Raw genomic sequence first — 15,439 nt, 5'->3', positions numbered from 1 at the left:
ACAGTTAAAATTCCCCCAAAAAAAAAAAAAAAAAAAATGTTAGGAGGGAACTAGCAGTTAGCGTAATGGCTATGTCACTGGACTCCCACGTAGTTGACTGTGGTTCACATCCTGAACCTGGTGGCTTAAAACTCACACTGGGGTGTGTGCGTGCGTGCCCAAGATCCCAAGAGAAGAATGGAGGAGAAGGGATTGCGGCGTGACCATCCCCCCGGGGGGTGATTTCTTGCTTTCTGTCTTTCTGTCTCTCTCTCTGTCTGTCTGGCGAGCGCATACGCCATATAGCGAAAACCTCTCCAAAACTATAAAATGTCAGGAAATATGGGGCCCCCGTCTCCTGGAGCCTCTCTCTGAATTCTCTGGTGTCTTGAGCAGGAAAATAGCTGCTCTAATATTTTCCTGAAAAGGCAAACATTTACTCTTTACTTATATCTTAGAATACTGAAGCTTCCAAAGCTAGTAAAATAGCTTTGAAGAAAATCATAATATAATGTACTCATAATTTCTTTTTCTTTGCATTTAGCCTTTTGTAGTAACTCAAAAGTTTACTTTTTGTACAACTAACACTTCCAACAAATGTAACTTTACTTAAACAGCTAGTAATAGGCAGTCACGTCACTCCAGCTATGCTGGCCAACTGGCAATTCAAGCAGGCTCCTGGCTTGAGCCTTTGCCATCTCCTTCTCCTGGACTGCCTCTGTGGAGCGAGGGGTGTCCCTTGACTCCCTGACAGCATCTTTGCCCAGTGACTTGACCTGCTGTTTCCTTTTTATTATTATTTTTAAAGATTTATTTATTTATTTTTATTAATTATTATTGTTGTTTAATTTGCTATAGGGCATGTATGTTCACAAGAGAAAGAGAGAGAGAGACAGAGAGCAAAAGAGAAAGCAAGCCACAGATCTGGGACTTGAACCATGGTTGGCCGTGTGAGAGTCCAGCACCTTAACTACCACACTACCTGCTGGCCCTGACCTGCTGGTTTTCACTTGCAACTCAGCCCAACCCTCTGCTACACACTAGGACTCACCCAGTCCTGACAACCTTTTTCTTTTTTTCATATTGCCCCTTAGTGTATTATACATTTTACTTAAATATTACTTATTGTTTGTTTTCTCATGCTAGAATTTGACTTCTATGAGAGGGAGGATATGTGTTTTATAGACCAAGACATTGCAAGTATCTAGAACCATGCCTAGCACAAGTAGAACCTCAATAAATATCTGTCGATGAATTAAAGAATGAACCTGCAAATTCGATTTTATGCAAGCTATTCTCTTAGAATTCAAAATACCAGATGAACAACTATAAGATTTGTTATACATCTTGCATAAATGCACGTGTACTATTTTATACAGTTATATAAAGTACTGGGTTGCCAGAAAAGTCATGATGTATTTTCCTATGCAAAATGCATCATGACTTCTCCAATAATCCAATAAAACCTTTATATTGTTCTTTATGAGCAATGGAAAGAATTGTACAGGTAATTTTCACTGCATACAACTTTCAAATTTCACAACTTTAGAAGTCAGTCATCCCATAAAATGTAACTTCACTTTAATATCCTCCAACCTCTGATGTGATCCTATTTACCAAGTTTATTGGTACACATTTAGCATGGGAATGAATTAAAATATTTAATAAAGTTAGGGACTGTTCCATCAGTCAGGTTCTCTTAATTCTTCTGGGGCCACTATGGGTTGACAATTAAATAAAGCTGATGACTTATTGAACCCTTTGTGTTTGGAACACTAAATGATCAAGGGGCATTCAATGCACTTTCTATGAACCCAAAGTCTATCAAGGCCCACACACGATGATAATACAATAAGTTGTATAAAAGACATATACATTATAGAGTTATGGGGACACTGTTATAGAGGCGACTGATTTAACTGGAAAGGCTACCCCAGGAAGTCATGGAAATAATGATGAAACTGACGGGGAGCTGGAAGGCATCCACACACACGGAGGGCCGCCTGTTTTGGGTAGTGTACTCGGTATACATGGAAGGAAGTCAGAAACGTGGCCTGATGCTTTAAAAGTGTGGAACATTTAGCATCTGTACAGAAAAATGTAAAATTACATTGCTTACTTCTCATAAATAAAGTCCAGGTAGCTTAAATTTCTAAGTGCCAAAAGAACCTAAAATTGTAAAAATAAAGTATGAAGATAGCTTTATGGCAGAAAGTTGGGTAAGGAAGAATTTCTTTTCTTTAGAGAGGTTTTTGCTATAGGGCACGTGCGCCCACCAGAAAAGACAAAGAGAGACAGAGAGACAGAAAGCGAGCAATCACCCCCCAGGGGTGATGGCCACGCTGCAATCCCTTCTCCTCTCAGGATCTTGGGCACGCACGCACACGCACCCGGCGTGAGTTTAAGCCACTGGGTCTGGATCTCAAACTGCGGTCGACTACATGAGCGTCCAGTGACATAGCCATTACGCTAACTGCTGGTCCCCCAGAAGAATTTCTTTTTTAATTTGCATAAGAAATACTTTCTTGAACAACAAAGGACAAACCCAATGCTAAGGATTAATCAATTCGAGTATATTAACATGAAAAAATTCATGTGGAATAAATACATAAACTGGGTCAAGATAGAGCATAAAACTCCAGAAATACAAAACATCTATCCAAAAAATCAGAAAGTAAACAGAATGAAGCAAATTATGGAGGAGAATCAAAATTTGGAGAATGACGGCAGAATGACGTACTCAGATTAAAGAAATCTAAGATAACTCTTAGATCTGCTTTTAATCAGAAGCTAAAGGGGGCATCTCTCAGCTGATGCAAAATTATACTAGAAGGAAACCTGGAATTTGGGAGTGAAGGAGAGCTGCAGAAATGGTAAGTGTTAAAACTGGCATGAAAAACTGTCTTTCTCCACCATTTTTCTCTATGTGTGGCTGTTGGAGTTAAAAGTTACGACATTGCCTGGGAGGTTCTGATGTATGTAAACGCCATACCTATGACAAATATCAAGGAAAGGTCATTGTTAGAGTGTAAAGGAAGCAATGTGATTGGCCATAGCAGACTGAAGTTAGGTAGAATATAATCACTAAGGTGGCCACAGGTGAGACACATAAAAAGACACAAAGCTAAGGTCTAATAAGTAAATATTTAAAGTAAATATTTAAAAAATTAAAATAATCTAAAATAAACCATTATAGGGTAAAGGAAGAACAAAAACAGCAGAGACAAACAGAAAACACATAATAAAACTTATAAACCTAAATCCAGATAGACCAATAATTACTTTGAATATGATTTAATAAAAGTTTGTGAGATTGGAGAAAAATAAACAAGATTAATCTGCATGTTGCCTACAAAATCTCGTGATAAATATAGAGCTATTAATACATTAAAGAAAGGGGAAGAGTTTTGAAAGTTCTAAAATTAGATTGTGGAGATGGTTGCACAACCTTAAGAACTTACTAAAAAACATCAAATTGTGCATTTTGCAGGTGTGATTTGCATGTAAATTATACCTCAATTGAGCTACTTAAAAAACAGTAAAAAAAAAAAAAATGACGAAGCCATATACCATAAAGCCAAGATCTGAAGAAGATAGAGGGGTTATATTAATTCAGACAAAGGGATTTCCAGAGTAAAAGGAAAATTTTTACATGATAGCTGGATCTCTTCACCAAGAAGATGCATAATCTTAGACATGTATGCATCTAAAAACAGAACTTCCAAGGACACGAGGGCAAAAGCTGAGAAAGCTAATAGAAGCTGAAAAAAGCACAACTGTAGATGAAGACTTTGGTGCTTCTTTTTGGTAACTGAAAGAAAAAGTAGAATTTGCAAAGATTAAAAACTGAACACTGTCAGCCTATTTGACTAACTGATATTTCCACACAATGGCAGCAGAACACACACTCTTCTCAAATCTGTGTGGAAATTTCAACACGATAGACCATACCATTGGCCAAGTGACAAATCCTAATACACTTAAATAAACTGAAATCATACAAAATGCATTCTCCGAGCACAGTGAATTTAAACTAGAAATCAGGAACAGAAAGATATCTGGAAAACCCCCAAATATTTGAATAGTAAACAACATTGGTAAAGTAAGAAATTCCCAAGGGAAATTAAAAAATAATTTGAACTGAATGGAAATAAAAACAAAACATAATAAAATTGGTGGGGTGAAGCTAATACAATGTTCAGATGGATATTTACAGCATTAAATGCTCTCATTAGAAAGAAAAGAGGAACACTTCAAATCAGTAATCTACACTACTTATTTAAAAAAAAACAGAAAAAGGCAAAATTATACTCAAAGCAAATAAAAGGAAAGATAGAATAAAGAGGAAAACAAAAATCAATGACACAGAAACATGAAAAAAAAATCAATAAAATTGAAAGCTAGATTTTTTGAGATTTTTTTTCCTATAGGATGCATGCACTTGCCTGAGAGACAGAGAGATAAGAGACAAAACAAGAAACCACCCCTCAGGGGAGATGACCACACCACAATACCGTCTCTTCTGCTCTTGTCTCAATATTTTGGGCATGCACACACATGTGCCCAGCCTGAGTCTTGCTGCTGGGTCCAGGACTCAAACTGTGCTTGCCTATGTGGGAGTCCAGTGATGTAACTGTTATGCCACCTACTGGTTCTGAAAGCTAGATTTTTTAAAAGGTCAGTAAATTTAATAACCTTCTAGTTACACTAACTAGAATACCCACTTAGCAAAGTGTTTGCCAAGGATGAGACTACAGAAGAATATTATACAGAATATGTGAAGAATTCCTATAATGATTAAGAAATTTATTTCAAATTTCTATAAATTTAAAGGTATAGAAACAATACCCAGTATCTTATCTGACTACATTAGAATTAAACTTAAAATCAACCACAGAAAAGCCCTCAACTATACACAAAAGAATGAAAACTAAACAACTTGCTCTTGAATGACTTTCAAACTACTGAAGAAATTAGGACTGAAATCAAAAGATTCATTGAAACTAATGATAATAAACAAAGCACTCTCCCTAACATTTGGGACATAGCGAAAGAGGTAATAAGAGGCAAGTTTATAGCTCTTAGTGCTCATAAGACGAACATTGAAAGATGGCAAATAAATAACTTTATATCACATCTTAAGGAGCTAGAAAGCAATGACAAATAAAAACCAAAAAATAAAAGAAGAAAAGAAATAGTAAAGACTAGAACTAAAATAAATAAAAGAGTGTTAAAGAACTCTACAAAAAAAGTGAAACAAAAAGCTCATTTTTTAAGAGGAAAAAGAAAATTGAAAAACCATTAGATAGACTAATCAAGAAAAAAACAGAATGAAACCAGATAGATAAAATCAGTAATGAGGCTGGCAATATTATAACTGACACATCATAAATACACAAAGTTATGAGAGACTGCTATGGGAGACTACTGCTATGGGAGACTATATGCCAGCAAACTAGAAAATCAAATGAGATGGACAAATTTTTGGATGTGTACAAGTTACGTAGGCTGAATCAGGATGAAACAGAAAGCCTGAACAGACCAATAACAAGCAATGAGATTGAATAACCAATAGTCTCTCAACAAAGGAAACCCCATTTCAGATAATTTCATTCTAAATTCTACAAAACTTTTAAAGAAGAGCTAACTTCGATTATTTTCAAGCTATTTCTAAAGATTCAAAAGGAAAGATTCCTCCCAAACTCATTTTATGAAACTTTACTTGCTTTGATACCAAAACCAGATAAGAGCATAACAACAACAAAAAAAGAAAACTACAGACCAATATCTCTGATGAATACTGAACACAAAAATTTTCAAGCAAATTGGATCAAATAGCATATTAAGAAGATTATACACCACGACTAGGTAGGATTTGTTCTGGGAATGCAAGGATGGTTCGATATATGCAAACAATAAATGTAATACAACACATTGATAGAAAGATAAAAATCATGTGATTGTATCTATAGAGGTAGAAAAAGCATTGGATAAAATACAACATCCCTTCATGACCAAGACTCTCAGTAAGATATGTGTAGAAGGGACATTATTCAATAACACTACCAAGAAAAAAAAGTCATGCAGGCCAGTTGGAAATAGAAAAAGGATACATTTAGACTAACAGGCCTCAGAAAATATGAAAACACCACAAAGGTAAAAGTAAAATGAAACTGTAAGATCTATTTTGTGCTTATTATACTAGTTTAAAAAATAATTTCAAGAGTTTAGTAGGAAAATGGATAGCCTCATTCTTTATCAAGGTATAAACGGATTTGAGCAATTTGGCCATCACCACTATGGTGGGAAATGTTCATACCAGGTTTCCCATTTCTAGAGGAAATCTCTGATGACTTTATTTTTTTCAATTGTAAGTTTGGGGAATACTCAATGATTTCATTGTAGCATTGTTTTCCCAGTGATAACTTGGAAACTCTCAAGTTTCCAACACCCCCTTGCCAAATGGTATACCTATTCTTAATAAAACTCGTTTCTAAGGAAAATTTCAAATGAACATGCATGCTGCACCTAAGCAGTGAGTGAGGTAACTTCTCTGTGTGCGGGTTCAACGAGAGCTTATAGAAGTACCAGTAAGAATTTATGCTAAAATCTTGGGTTGTTTTAACTTCCTCTTTCTCTATAAAAAAGTGTGCAGAATGAATGTCCATGCTGCCAAGCATCATTGATCTCCCAGCATCTTCCATGGAGATCGCTGACTTGGGTTTTCTGAGGACCGTGACACAGCAGATGACAAGACTGCCAACTGCCTTGTACGGATCTGCAGGAAGACGAGTGAGCCTCCTGGAAGCACTGCTGCACCCTGGGCCAGAGGCGCCTAGGTGGTGTGAGGTCTACCCTTCACAACGGGATGAGTGATGCTGTCACCGCCCTCTCCCATTCGCCTGTACCCTGCTGAGCTGGTGGAAGGGATATGAATGAAATGTGACCTAAAGTAATGTGTGTGTGTGTGTGCATGCACGAGTGTGTATGTGTGCACATGTGTATGTGCACGCATGTATGCTTCCAGCATTTTCCCTTAGTACTGACATCCTTGACACTTCGACCTTAAGGCTTTTTATGTTTAACCTGGAGCTAATACTCAGAAAAACCAACAATGAGCACAAAGAATCAAAATGGAAATTAAAAGTCCCACCTCAACAACATTATTACTGCTGAATAATCTGTAAGAAGTGATATTTTTATGTACATTTTAAAAGCAGGCAAAATATTGGTTATTATATATGGATAGTTTATGGCTTGAGGATGCAGACACACAATTGCAAGCCTGGGCAAATGGCTGTGTGCTAGACTGGGACAGTACTACATGATGTGTGGATACAGGCAGACAAGAGCACACGGGGTGAACGACTGTGTGCAGGCTGGGAGGATATTACATGATGTGTGGATACAGGCAGACAAGAGCACACGGGGTGAACAGCTGTGTGCTAGGCTGGGAGGATATTACATGATGTGTGGATACAGGCAGACAAGAGCACACGGGATGAACGGCTGTGAGCTGACTGTGGGAGTTTGGTAGGCAGGGATGTGATCGAGAACCGGAATATGTATCTATTAAAATAGAACTCTAAATCATATATGGCAAAATGCTAAAAATTATGAAGTTGGGAGCCAGCAGATGGCATAAGGGTTACATCATTGGACTCCCACGTAGTTGACCACAGTTCGAGTCTCAGACCCAGTGGCTTCCAACTCACGCTCACGCCGGGGGCATATGTGTGCAAGAGGAGAATGGAGGAGTAGGAATTGTGGTGTGGCCTTCCCCTTTGGAGGGTGATTTCTAGCTTTCTGTCTCTCTATCGCTCTCTGTCTCTCTAGAGAGCATACATGCCCTATAGAAAAAAAAAAAAAAAAAAAACTTCTCTAAAATATTATGAAGTTGGGTGACTTTTTGTTTCTTTAACAATATAAATTTTCTGATCTTTTAAATTTTATTTATTTATTTCATTAGAGAGAAAGAGGCAGAGAGAGAGAAAGCAGCACCCCATCAGGGTTTCTGTGCTGAGCTCCACCCAGCCTCTGCCAGCTCGGCTCACTGGCACATGCATGCATCTGCCCACATGTCCAGGGAGGCCCCAGTTCACAAACCCGGGACCTTACCGTGTTTAGCCGCATCACTGCTGCACCACCACCTGGCCTCCAACTGGGGGTTTTGTTAATGTCTACGCTTTTTTTCTAAGTTTAAGACCTTCCGTAGTAAAAAATATTTTTTAATAAAACCACAAACTTGACATAGTTTATCTAACTTCCAGACAAACGTTGGCTCCTTTTGATTTCATCTAACCTACATGCTTTATATTGTATGCAGTATGTAAAAGTCAGAAAAGGTGTTTGGAATGTAAAAGAAGTATATTCTTATAGTATGACGGCAAGTAACGAGCACTGTCTGTTTGTTTGTTTTTTGTTTGGTGGTTTTTTGTTTTTTTTTTTTTTTTTTGAGTACTTATAATATTGCAGGCTATGGCCATTTGGCCATGTTACAGATACTTTCTCTAATCGACCTGAAACATAACTACTTTTTCTACACTCACTGGGATTCTTATCTAGTTATTTTCTTTTTTCATCTCAATTTTAAGAAATGTAATCAAATTAAGTAAATTAATACAGAAATTGCTAGTGTAACTAGAACTCATGCAGTCACCTCTTCTCAGTTGTGTGGCTGCCTTCTCCTCTCCACAGTGGGGTCATTATTGGAGATCTCACACCAGGAAAGCTGAGTTTACAGAGCATCACAAGGACTTTGTTCTCTTTAGAAACCTCATCACTATTCTTTTCAACATTTCTTACAACTGTATTCTGTTTGGTGATAATAAGTAGGGATTTCCTAATTATAAAAACACTCCATGTAAATACATTTCAAGATACATGTGTGGTGCAAATTTATAATGAAAAGATTAAAAAAAGGTATTTTTTCAGATTTTTATTTACCTATGTAGGACATGAACATTCCCTACTGAAAATGTTGCTATTTAACTCATCCCAGCAAATTACTGCCTGCCTTGATTTCTCGCACGTACTATGAAGTCAAGCGAGGTGGATCCTGACCCCCAGCTCAGCTACATGGGAGAGCTGGCTGAGCTGGCCCTCCCTCTGCTCACGTCCCCCACTAGGTCTCACAAATGACACAGTCTTACTCTCCTTTTGAAAAAGTTACCTAATGCATGTCTCCTGACACGTGCTTTGTAAATATCCCTCAATGGTTACACTAAAAACGTGTATTTTAAACATTTTAGCTGGCGTAGTTTGTTTTGATTTCAGTCTATATTCCAAGCGGTCCATATGACCAGCAAAGTGAGCACAGACAGAAGGTGCTACATTTGTTCAGTGCCCTGCAACTCCTAATTGTGTTGATATATGACTCTACAGTAAGGTTTCTTTGGCGGTTCAGGAAACAAGCCATGTATTGTTTTGCTCATTGATATGACTCGATCATCTATTGATTATCCCAGGCTTTCCTGGGCAGCAACGTCAGTAGTGGGCTAGATGTTTACTAAGGTCTTGGCTCTTGGTTGCCACTACGCTATCAAATGCCATCGATGACCGCTCAGAATAAATACTTGAAAATGACCCGTAGTCATAGTAACTTTTGATGTTTATAAAAGCAGAAGAATATGTTCTAAAAGTTCAGCCAGAAATACGATAAATGCCTACAGTGAAAATAAAGATCACGAAGCTCACACTATCGCTGTGGAGAATGAACAGCTGAAAGGAATAAAAAGGCACAGGAAAAGCTTGTAAAGTCAAATGGCAGCATAAATAAAAATAAGCTATGCTCAAGCGAAGAAAGAAATGTCTCATTTGTCAATGTCCAGAGTGAGCCCCTAAACAGATGAGTAACCAGTGAGTCTGGTGCCCAGGGCAAGAATCATTTCCTTTTCCATCCACTTCAGCCACCTCCTGCCTGCGGGACACCCTACTCTTTACCCCTCCACCTCCTCCGCCACTCCAGGCTTTCAGGCTTTGGCTCTATTTATGATCCTCAGCTCCCTGGGTCAGGTCACCCGGCCCTCTGAGGCGGCAGAGATTGTGTTCACAGCAGAGCAAGCTCAGAAAGCACCACTCTGAGCTGGAAGACGTTTTTCGAGTTGGCTCGCTGGTAATGGTCTCTCTCACAGTGGTTTCCATGGGATTGCATCATGCCAAACAGCACCAACATACATGATTTGTAAAAACAATCAAACTCATAAAATAGTAGTAAATGTCATACTACAGTTCATGAGTGTTAATTCTAAAACCTAGTTCAAATGCTTCTATGACCTGTGTGGTTCCCGACATGGACAGAGAGCCACGTAGCTCCTCTGTGGGGCCACCACACTCTGAGCTGGGCGGGTCAGAGCAGGGACCCACAGAGCCTCCTGCACACACACCGCCGCTGTCACTGCCCTCATTTAAAACATTTTAAGTAAAATTTTTACTACTTTTATGTAGTCACTATATTTTGCAATTAATACAAATTATGGTGGAATTCAGTGTAAACTACACTCTCTACACTGTGTATCTTGAGGAAGAGATAACCCGTTTACTGAGGTTTCACTCCCGTTAACAAAGGTTTCGCATCTATATTTGACAAGTAAGAAGATACGTGTGAGGAGGTAAAATGGATTTTATGGCTAGATACACCGAGATTACTATTGTTGGTGTTGTGAGCAGTAGGGATTAGTGGCCATCTTACCGAGGAAGAGGCTGTATTGGGAGATTAGAGCAGGACATGAGGCCGGAAGGAGGAGCCTGGTGAGTGGACAAGAGGGTGCAGTACCGGGCAGCAGGCACACCGACACTCTGCTGTCCCTGGACGAAACCCGGCTGAGGATATCCCCAGGGCGCTGTCTCTGTCCTTCTCATCCGTCCCCTGGTGCTCTGTTCCTTGCTCTGGACCCGGGAGGTGGACAACTGAGTGTCTCTCACAGAGTCGGTCAGCCTCAGAGGAGGCGGGAAGCCGGACCCTCCCTTAGACGTCTGGCAGTCAAAACACCAAATCACAGGCATCCACTACACTAAGACTTCCATCTTAACCAAAAATTCTTTGAACTCTACCAAAAGCACAGACAGCTCCTCCATTGATTTACCTGGGTTGTGATCAGCTCATCTTTAGAAACAGGACACCACAGCTCAGTGTCCACTGAAACCCTGGACTTAGTGAATTTTTCATATGGTCTCTGACAAAAATCTATTTTCTTTTTTTCCCTAGCTATAATAATGTCCACATATTTTATCCCCTTTAAAGAGATTGCATTAAAATCACTGATAATACTAATTAAAATATAGACATTTTCAAAGAAGGATTCAGTTTTTAGTCAACATTTAATTTCACTGCTATAGGCTCAATCCATCTAGGAACGCTTTTATAGAATTTCTATTCAACTGCATTAGCAGAAAATCTAAAACGTGTCCATATTTCCTCTATAACTGTCACATGAGGGGTAATTCTGAAGACGCGTGGCCATTAAATGCTAGCTTCACATAACTCTCACAGCTTCCCAACAGAGACATCGCCCCTCACCTCAGTGCCCACAATTTGCATGGAGTAAAGTGAGCATGTCTTTCCATTTCCCAGAACAAGAGCACTGACGGATGACCGCTGCTCCTGGTTTATGAGAGATGCCTGCCCTTGAAAACAAGCCCCCTTCGGAAACGGGATGGGAAATGGCTCTTGAAACCTTTCCCATTTCCCTTTGCACCTCAGACAATGCATGGGAGATAGAAAGGTCAGAGGGAAAGTGGCAGAGCCGCCTTTGATGCACTGTCCTTCCAAATGACTCCGTCTCTGAACTGCATGGCAGAGGAAGCCCTTGTGTTGCGATGCCCAGGAGCCAACTGTAACCAAAACCAAACCAGTGGTCGCTCCAGGTAGGTTCCCCTGTGAACTGTCTCAGATAGAGTCTGTAACACGCAGTGAAGGAGATGCCTCTCGAAGGAGTGGAGGGGAGATTAGGACAATCTATTATTACAACCAATCAGCATTTTCCTATTTCAGTGCCTATATGTCAGTGCAAGTGATTTTAGCAGATTGCCTACTATAAGATTTATTTTTAAGATGAAAATTATTGATTTTCCTCACTATCTCATCAGTGTTATTTAGAAAAGTCTCAGCTGATAATACAGCAGGGCCTATATAGAGCCAAATACTCAGATGAAAGCTGGACAGTTGATTCCATGGGAACAGCTGGATACTTGCTGAGGTTTTTCTAGAATTTTAGGTTGATGTTTGACATAATAAAAATTGTGCTATAACTTCACAGAACAAAGAATCTTGTTGCTAAAGTAATAATCCTTTAATATATTGATAATGAAGACTTTATAATCATTAGTTTGTGTCCAGCCTTGAATTAAGCATTGTATACTTTAGAAAATAATCACTGACGGTGGTATTTAAAAGTCTGACACAAAAAGAGAACAATAAATTCTATGATATAAAACCTTTTTATTTCTAAAAACACTAGGCTTTTTTTTTTCTTGAATTGATAACCGTTTTTATTTTGGTGGAATTATAAAGTCAAATATACTCAGCATTTACGTGGACTCTGATACATTACAGATCAGCATTTGTGAGCTGTAATCTGTTGATCCTACAGTGTTCCTCATAGGTTATGTGCTGAATGACTTCGGTGAGACGGGATTTGGAGGCGGAGCAGTGGCAGAACAGGCGGCCACACCACCAGCCCTTCAAGCCCGCCATGTCCGGGTGGTGGACACTTCCAGTCTTCCTGCTCTAGCCGAGGTCAAATGTGGAAAAGACATCAACCTCACCCACAGGTTTGCATTATCCTCACCTGACAGTGGGTTTAAAGCACGACATAAATGATGACTATAATGTTTCAGGTATTAACTTGTAGCTGCTTTGGACTTTATTACTTATTTGAAGCAAGCATTAGAGTCAGCTGAGGAAAGGACAGAGAACAACTCCACGGTGAGGAAGGGAGGGCCGCTGTGTCCTCTGGCTCAGAAAGAGAACACAGTGGCTGTAGCGGCATACATGCCTTGCTGCAATTTAATTGCAGCTCGCATTGCACATACAGGGATGGAGATGTCCTTACCTGAGTGGTGTGACTCTCCCTGTGTCTCTGAAATGTTGACATCGCTGGGCCACTCATGGACAACCTCGAGTACCCCTCCTCTTCAGGTACACCTGTTGGGGCAATGGAATCAGTAAACTTGTGTCTCCTTTCTCCAAATAAAGTTGTGAATTTATCTTCAGACACGAAAACTTTTACATTTTGTGGATTTAAAAGATCAGTCAATATGAACTGAATGCTAAACTACTCAATGAAACGGGAATACAGAGTGTTGCTGCAATTTCGTTGAATGAAAAGGGGAATGTACTGACAAAAGAAAACGAGAAAGCATCGATACATCACGGTAGGACAGAAGTGAGCAAAGAAGACTTGGAGGAGACGGGAAGCTTTCAGAGACTGCAAAGATGTTGATGGAGCATCGCCGGGACCAAGCAGGACGTGGCCAGTGAGAACTGACCTGACTGGCCTGGGTCACTACAGGAGGAGCTGGCATTTCATCTGTAGGCCACCAGGGAGGTGAAGAGGGAGGAAAAGGCAGGAGACGCATTACCGAGTCTGCCTGTCAGATGAACTGCATTGGCGGAGGGTGATTTAACAAACAAGGGAGGGAAGAGACAGGGAAGGACTCCGTGAGAAGGCTGCGCTGTCTGACCCTTGGTGACCCAGCTCGCCAATTCATAACCAACTAGACAGAAGACACTGCATCTGAGAAAATGTATGTGCCCCCCAAAGAGTACAGAAGTACCTATGAGTTGACCAAGGATTCTGTTCATTATCCATCGTAGAAGCGGTGGCTCTCAACCTGGGCTTTGCTGGAATCTGGGAATGCCTCGTTCTCTGCATGGGGCTTCCCGGACAGGGGCGTCCTCGTTCTCTGTGTGGCCTCCTGTACACGGGCGTCCTCGTTCTCTCTGTGTGACCCTCCTGTACACGGGCATCCTCGTTCTCTGTGTGACCCTCCTGTACACGGGCGTCCTCGTTCTCTGTGTGGCCCTCCTGTACACGGGCGTCCTCGTTCTCTGTGTGGCCCTCCTGTACACGGGCGTCCTCGTTCTCTGTGTGGCCCTCCTGTACACGGGCGTCCTCGTTCTCTGTGTGGCCCTCCTGTACACGGGCGTCCTCGTTCTCTGTGTGGCCCTCCTGTACACGGGCGTCCTCGTTCTCTGTGTGGCCCTCCTGTACACGGGCGTCCTCGTTCTCTGTGTGGCCCTCCTGTACACGGGCGTCCTCGTTCTCTGTGTGGCCCTCCTGTACACGGGCGTCCTCGTTCTCTGTGTGGCCCTCCTGTACACGGGCGTCCTCGTTCTCTGTGTGGCCCTCCTGTACACGGGCGTCCTCGTTCTCTGTGTGGCCCTCCTGTACACGGGCGTCCTCGTTCTCTGTGTGGCCCTCCTGTACACGGGCGTCCTCGTTCTCTGTGTGGCCCTCCTGTACACGGGCGTCCTCGTTCTCTGTGTGGCCCTCCTGTACACGGGCGTCCTCGTTCTCTGTGTGGCCCTCCTGTACACGGGCGTCCTCGTTCTCTGTGTGGCCCTCCTGTACACGGGCGTCCTCGTTCTCTGTGTGGCCCTCCTGTACACGGGCGTCCTCGTTCTCTGTGTGGCCCTCCTGTACACGGGCGTCCTCGTTCTCTGTGTGGCCCTCCTGTACACGGGCGTCCTCGTTCTCTGTGTGGCCCTCCTGTACACGGGCGTCCTCGTTCTCTGTGTGGCCCTCCTGTACACGGGCGTCCTCGTTCTCTGTGTGGCCCTCCTGTACACGGGCGTCCTCGTTCTCTGTGTGGCCCTCCTGTACACGGGCGTCCTCGTTCTCTGTGTGGCCCTCCTGTACACGGGCGTCCTCGTTCTCTGTGTGGCCCTCCTGTACACGGGCGTCCTCGTTCTCTGTGTGGCCCTCCTGTACACGGGCGTCCTCGTTCTCTGTGTGGCCCTCCTGTACACGGGCGTCCTCGTTCTCTGTGTGGCCCTCCTGTACACGGGCGTCCTCGTTCTCTGTGTGGCCCTCCTGTACACGGGCGTCCTCGTTCTCTGTGTGGCCCTCCTGTACACGGGCGTCCTCGTTCTCTGTGTGGCCCTCCTGTACACGGGCGTCCTCGTTCTCTGTGTGGCCCTCCTGTACACGGGCGTCCTCGTTCTCTGTGTGGCCCTCCTGTACACGGGCGTCCTCGTTCTCTGTGTGGCCCTCCTGTACACGGGCGTCCTCGTTCTCTGTGTGGCCCTCCTGTACACGGGCGTCCTCGTTCTCTGTGTGGCCCTCCTGTACACGGGCGTCCTCGTTCTCTGTGTGGCCCTCCTGTACACGGGCGTCCTCGTTCTCTGTGTGGGCCTCCTGTACACGGGCGTCCTCGTTCTGTGTGTGACCCTCCTGTACACGGGTGCCCTCGTTCTCTGTGTGGCCCTCCTGTACACGGGCGTCCTCGTTCTCGGTGT

The 15,439-nt window shown here is 42.2% G+C and overlaps 1 protein-coding gene across 1 annotated transcript in view; it reads right to left on the bottom strand.

The window, feature by feature from the left end:
• Positions 1–15,439, bottom strand: part of MYO16 (myosin XVI) — a 603,762-nt gene that overhangs the window by 17,768 nt on the left and 570,555 nt on the right. Inside the window, 1 exon segment of the mRNA XM_027776197.1 lies at positions 13,032–13,123. Within this exon segment, the coding sequence (XP_027631998.1) occupies positions 13,032–13,123 (92 nt within the window).

Source organism: Tupaia chinensis, unplaced genomic scaffold (genome assembly GCF_000334495.1).
Source record: "Tupaia chinensis unplaced genomic scaffold, TupChi_1.0 Scaffold000644_1, whole genome shotgun sequence".
NCBI lineage: Eukaryota > Metazoa > Chordata > Mammalia > Scandentia > Tupaiidae > Tupaia > Tupaia belangeri.
This window is presented reverse-complemented; position numbering and strand designations above follow the sequence as displayed.